This window comes from Gymnoscopelus microlampas (assembly GCF_963454915.1).
Source record: "Gymnoscopelus microlampas genome assembly, chromosome: 7".
NCBI lineage: Eukaryota > Metazoa > Chordata > Actinopteri > Myctophiformes > Myctophidae > Gymnoscopelus > Gymnoscopelus microlampas.
Genome location: NC_139944.1, coordinates 24577890 through 24583889, shown reverse-complemented (window position 1 = coordinate 24583889; position 6000 = coordinate 24577890). Strand labels below are relative to the sequence as shown.

At 44.7% G+C, this 6000-nt stretch overlaps 1 protein-coding gene across 1 annotated transcript in view; it reads left to right on the top strand.

Annotated features, from left to right (window-relative positions):
* Positions 1–631: 631 nt before the first annotated feature.
* LOC311049332 (A-type voltage-gated potassium channel KCND3-like) overlaps positions 632–6000 on the top strand; it is a gene marked incomplete at both ends in the record, with an annotated part of 91817 nt that continues 86448 nt past the window's right edge. The window contains one exon of the mRNA XM_084062885.1: positions 632–1737. Within this exon, the coding sequence (XP_083919011.1) occupies positions 632–1737 (1106 nt within the window). The remainder of the gene's footprint in view (positions 1738–6000) is intronic.

The following is a 6000-nucleotide window of genomic DNA, read 5'->3' as shown; positions in this document are numbered from 1 at the left end:
ATGGGGGGGGGTCCCTGCTTCATCTCTCTCTCAGCTAAGGGGTCCTTGACCTGAAAAACGTTGAAGACCCCTGCTTTAGGCTTCTCACATTTCCTCTTGCAGGCAGCAGAGCAGTCAAATCTCATACAAAATGTATCACTTTGTCACAACCCAATGATGTTTTATTTTATTTATGCCAAACTTTCTGACAGTTATGAGACAAAATTGGTTTAAACCTACAGCAATAGCTGTCAGATACACATTGTTTTATGGTCACATAACTTAAGGAACATGTTCACTATAGGCTACGTTTTCATTGCTCTTTTGTGCTTTGTTCTGGCACAAATGGCTTTGACCTGGAAGTAGGATATTTCTTACTGTATTGGACAGCATAATAGAGAGTGGTAGAAAAAGATGGAAAACGTTGAAAGATAAAATGTCAATGTCAGAGTTGAGTTTACAATACCACGAGGAGATGGCGTGTGCCAGAGTTTGCTGTATTCTGCTATAATGGCTCGGCACAGTTGTGCATAATTCATTTTGACTATAAATCTGTTGTCTTGACAGTTTAATTTCTATTCTATAGATGACAGTTGATTTCAAGGAAGTCTGAAGGTCAGAGGAGGTAGACCGCTTCTAAGACTGTGAAATCATGGCGGGAGGAGTAGCTGCCTGGCTGCCCTTTGCCAGGGCAGCCGCAATTGGCTGGATGCCGGTAGCCAACTGCCCTATGCCCGTTGCCCCGATAAGGGACCACAAAAAGAGACAGGATGAGCTCATCGTCCTCAATGTCAGCGGTCGTCGTTTCCAAACCTGGAGAAACACTCTGGACCGTTACCCGGACACCTTGCTGGGCAGCAACGAGAAGGAGTTCTTCTACAACGAAGAAACCAAGGAATACTTCTTTGACCGGGATCCCGATACCTTCCGAAGCGTCCTCAACTTCTACCGGACGGGAAAGCTGCATTACCCGCGCTACGAGTGCATCTCGGCCTACGACGACGAATTGGCCTTCTTCGGCATAATTCCCGAAATCATCGGCGACTGCTGCTACGAAGAGTACAAGGACAGGAAGAGGGAGAACGCCGAGAGGCTCCAGGACGACCAGGAGGAGAACAGGGACATTAAGCCGCCAAACATGACCTGCAGGGAGGCCATGTGGCGGGCCTTCGAGAACCCCCACACCTCCACGATGGCGCTGGTCTTCTACTACGTCACGGGATTCTTCATCGCCATCTCGGTCATCACCAACGTGGTGGAGACGGTGCCGTGCGGCGCCACCCCCACCCAGAAGGACATGCCGTGCGGCGAGCGCTACACGGTGGCGTTCTTCTGCATGGACACGGCCTGCGTCATGATCTTCACCGTGGAGTACCTGATGCGGCTGTTCGCCGCGCCCAGCCGCTACCTCTTCATGCGCTCGGTGATGAGCATCATCGACGTGGTGGCCATCCTGCCGTACTACATCGGCCTGGTGATGACCGACAACGAGGACGTGAGCGGCGCCTTTGTGACGCTGCGCGTCTTCCGTGTCTTCCGCATCTTCAAGTTCTCCCGCCACTCGCAGGGCCTGCGCATCCTGGGCTACACGCTGAAGAGCTGCGCCTCGGAGCTGGGCTTCCTCCTCTTCTCCCTCACCATGGCCATCATCATCTTCGCCACCGTCATGTTCTACGCCGAGAAGGGCTCCTCGTCCACCAAGTTCACCAGCATCCCGGCCTCCTTCTGGTACACCATCGTCACCATGACCACGCTGGGGTGAGCAAATGCACACGCACACACACACTCTTACACATGTACACGGAGAACACACCCAACCCTTATGTGCTCAGAGAGAGGTGTGGTGCTTAGAAAATGTCACTACTAGTAGTAGTACCTCTCTCCCTCTATACCGCCCCCCCCCCTCTCTCTCTCTCTCTCTCTCTCTCTCTCTCTCACACACACTCTCACACTCACACACACACACACACACACACACACACACACTGTCCCTGCTGTCATTGTGTTTGCACGATATTGTAGAAACATTGTTTATGAATATCATAACTGCAATAATACAATATGTGTGTGTGTGTGTATATATATATATATATATATATATATATATATATATATATATATATATATATATATATATATATATATAATGTGTATATGAAAACCACTTTGAATTTTAAAGTAGCGTAGCCCCATATTGATACTTCAATACACAATAGCTTATATGAGACTGCCAGAGAGTGAGTAATGGGAGCCACTGTTGCATTTATCTACCAGTGTAAACTCATGACGCTCTTCGTTTGCCTGAGTTAGAGCTGGCCAAATAAGGACATAGCTACCGAAGATGTGCTGGAACAGAGCTAGTGCTTAAACAGATTAAGTGTTTTGAATCTGCCTATTGAAAGATGTAAGCTTTCTCTGTGCACTGGGGACGTGATTAGTTTGATGCTAATTCTAGTGTTTTTCTTTTTGACAAGATTGTCTTTACTCATTAACCTTCACTTCCTGTTGAAACTTTTGTTTATTCACCACTTTCCAAACAGATTTCATATGAGAGAAATGCTGGCGTAAATGCTCCTATTGATTCATGCTGTGCTCTAAAACCCCCACACGGGTCACAAACTCATTCTAGTAGGCTACTTGAAGAACTCTAGAACAATGGCAGCGTTGAAATCAGCACTAAAGGTTGTGTGGGTGAGGTACTTCACCTTGTTAAAAGCTGCGATAGGAGAATAGAATAACAATGCTCTTCAGAAGATGTTTTCGTAAAGAGAAATAGTTTGTGTTGGTACAAACAATTTGTGTTTTCCATCACATTCAAAAGGTGTTCAAGGGCAAGCTGCAAGGCTGCTGCCATGGCAAATGTATTTTCCCCATCTGCTTTCAACACCAATTGCTGAGAACTGGCAAAGGAAACAAATGTACACAAATATATTATCTTGGAGGTCCCTCATACTCTATGTGCACTTGTTTTGGATCAGTATGTTAGTGTGACTTTAATGAAGTGGACAGTTTAATGAGCTTAGCTGGTCGTGAGTCAATAACGTCTAAATGAGAAACATAATGCTTCTGTCTTCTGTCTTAGCATCAATGACTCACTCAGAAGTGTTTCACATTTCAAAGGTGTCCCGTTGTTAATTAGGCTTTATTGGTTTTTTTATTTGTTTAGTGTCTCAGCCGGGGGTCTCTCTGAACTTGCTCTCATCTCGTCTGCTTGTCATTTTCTGTCAACAAAAAAATACTGCTAATGAAGTGACCTTGAGGACTTCTATCTGACCAACTGTATTCACTTTGTTTTGTCTGTTTGAGGCGAGAGACTGGTGCAACATCAGAACACAATTGTGGAATTCAATGTTTTATCTGCAATTTGCAGCATGCGATGTGATGCGAGAGTGCGGACTAGCCAACACCAACTCGGGACTCTTGATTCTAACCCTAACCCCAACCCTCCACACCCTCCTCTCTAGCATCAGGGTCTTGAGCTCTGTTGTGTTGTTAGCTCAGCTGTGGCGCTGTAGTGTGTCTACGTAGGTGGTGAGCCTCTTTCCCTTCCTGGCTGTACTGACACAGTAGTGCCCAGCCAACCTCATCCTTGTCTCTCTGACCATCTCCGTGATCAGCGGGAGGCCCCCGTAGAGGTCCACGTTTCTGATGTGGTCCGCCCATGTGACCCCAAGTGCTATTCACAGCATTCTTGTGTAGACGCCGTTCAGGGTCTTTTCCTGCTGTACTGTGAGCGTCCATGTCTCGGCACCATACAGTAGTACTGACTCCACTGTAGCCGCGAGCAGCCGCCTCTTGATGTCAGATTTGCACTCTCCTCATCCCATGCAAGGCATTCCAGGCAAGTGCCCTCCGGACAATCAGATCCTGTTCCGTGGAAGTAGTCCAGGCACCGAAATATTTGAAGTCCATGACTACCTTTGCAGCATAGAAAAGGCTGGCTGAATGAATCTACTTGGGTTCGTGTATGTCGGAGTATTGTCCCATTTCATTTACTGGGTCTCTATAGTAATAGTCCAGTTTGAAAGTTAACCTTGAATTTATTATCTCAGATTGTTATAGTAAGCCTCTGCTTTTGGCTGAACACACTGGATGAAACATAAAAAAGACAGCCTTGTCTTTATGTATGGAAAAAACATTCTATACAAACTGAGATGGAGCCACATAAACATGTACAATTTGACTCAAATTGTACATGCTCAAATGTAGGAATTTGAGAATGTATTCAATTCATTATGTTTAACAAACTAGTGTGTCATTAAGCCTCTCTCTCTCTCTCTCTTTCTCTCTCTCTCTCTCTCTCTTTCTCTTTCTCTTTCTCTCTCTCTCTCTGATAATCAGCTTGATGAGGTTTGGTACCCAGCATTGTCTGAATTATTCCGTGGGTAAAATAGGTTCTCTCTCCCTCTCCGGGTTATTGCGTGGGTGAAATAGGCTCGCTGTCCCTGTCTCCCTCCCTCAGATACTGTACAATCCCTCCCGCTCTCCCTCCAGCCCTATTTCCCTCTCTCTCTCTCCCCCTTTCTCTCTGTCTCTGCTTCTCTATCTGCCTCGCTGATAGATCTCTGATTTGATATCATAGACGACAGAACCTGTTGCCTAACAGTGCCGACTGTTGGGTACACCCAAAAATGGATAGGGTGAAAAATAGTGTTGGTGGTAATTGGCCCTCTAGTTTATATAGCACAGCAAGAGAGGCAAATGTATTCTCAGAGACAAAGTGATAGACACAGCCTTTAGGATGGCTTCCACAGCAAAATCTCTTCAATTACCTATCTCAGTTAACCTCTGCGTGCGAACATGACTAAATGTGTTCCCAAAGCATGAAAATCTTAGGTGATTTACTTGATTTGTTTGACATGCGGGAACAAAGAATGTGTAAAACAACATGGCACAGAGGTGCTGTGTTTGTTTTGTCTGTCACACTCCAAACCACAACAAATGGATGGGGTGAAAATAAAACAGCTCCGCACATAACGCTGCTGGTAAGTGGCCCACCTATAGTTTCTATAATGCACAGCAAGAGAGGCAAATCTATGTGTAATTAGAGGCAAGTGATAAACGCATAGAATGCCTTTAATAAATCTCTCACAACAAAACCAGAACAAACCTGGGGGAAAAACACATAAACACAGCCTTTAATAAATCCCTCACAACAAAGTTGAGAGTGTTCATTTTACTCTGAGTGTGTAAAAGTGGGCCAGTAAGGGTCTTACTGTGCAGGGATTCTTCCGGAACCCCTCACGTCATTCAGTTCACCTGCTGAAGTGACATATGCTCAGGTGATGAGGTTTCCAATAGCCCATCTGTCTGTTTTACATAAAGAGCCACAGGGGAAAAGTATGTCATCTTCATAGCCAATACAAACACATTCACAGAATCATCAATATATTAATACATTTATTTCATTTGACCTATCATTCTCTCTCTCTAGCTGAGCTTTGGCTAATTGGCTCCAAGACGTTTTTGGTCATTGATCTATCTCACTTAAGATTGCTTTAAGGCAGGGGTGGGCAAAATTCTTTTAGGTATAAGATCACTTTTCCAAGGCTGTCAAGATCTACCATCGCCTAGTCTCGCGTGGCCAGACTGTTGCCTCCCACAATTTTCAAATGTTTACATACAGTCTGGGACTCGGAAGCTCTGATCATGATTAGAATATAAACCGGATGTGAAGCCTCCTCCCCACTTCCGTTTCGTCTTTACAGTCGCGCAAATTTATCCTAATATAAATACAAATCATCTACATGAAAGTGTATTTAGCTTGCTGCTTAGCAGAAATGGAAATTAATTCAAGTAAAATGTAAAGATATTTTTAAATATATTTTCGTGAACGGAAGTGCCAGTTTCCTCAATCGGATTTCGGGAGTTGTAGTTCCAGACTCTATATAGCATTCAGAGATTGTGGAATAGTTGTCTGGCTACGTGAGACTAACCATCGCCAGACAGTGAAAAACGCTATTGCTTTAATGTCTTATTATAGGCTTCTAATTAAAATGATACAAACACAGAATAAGTCAA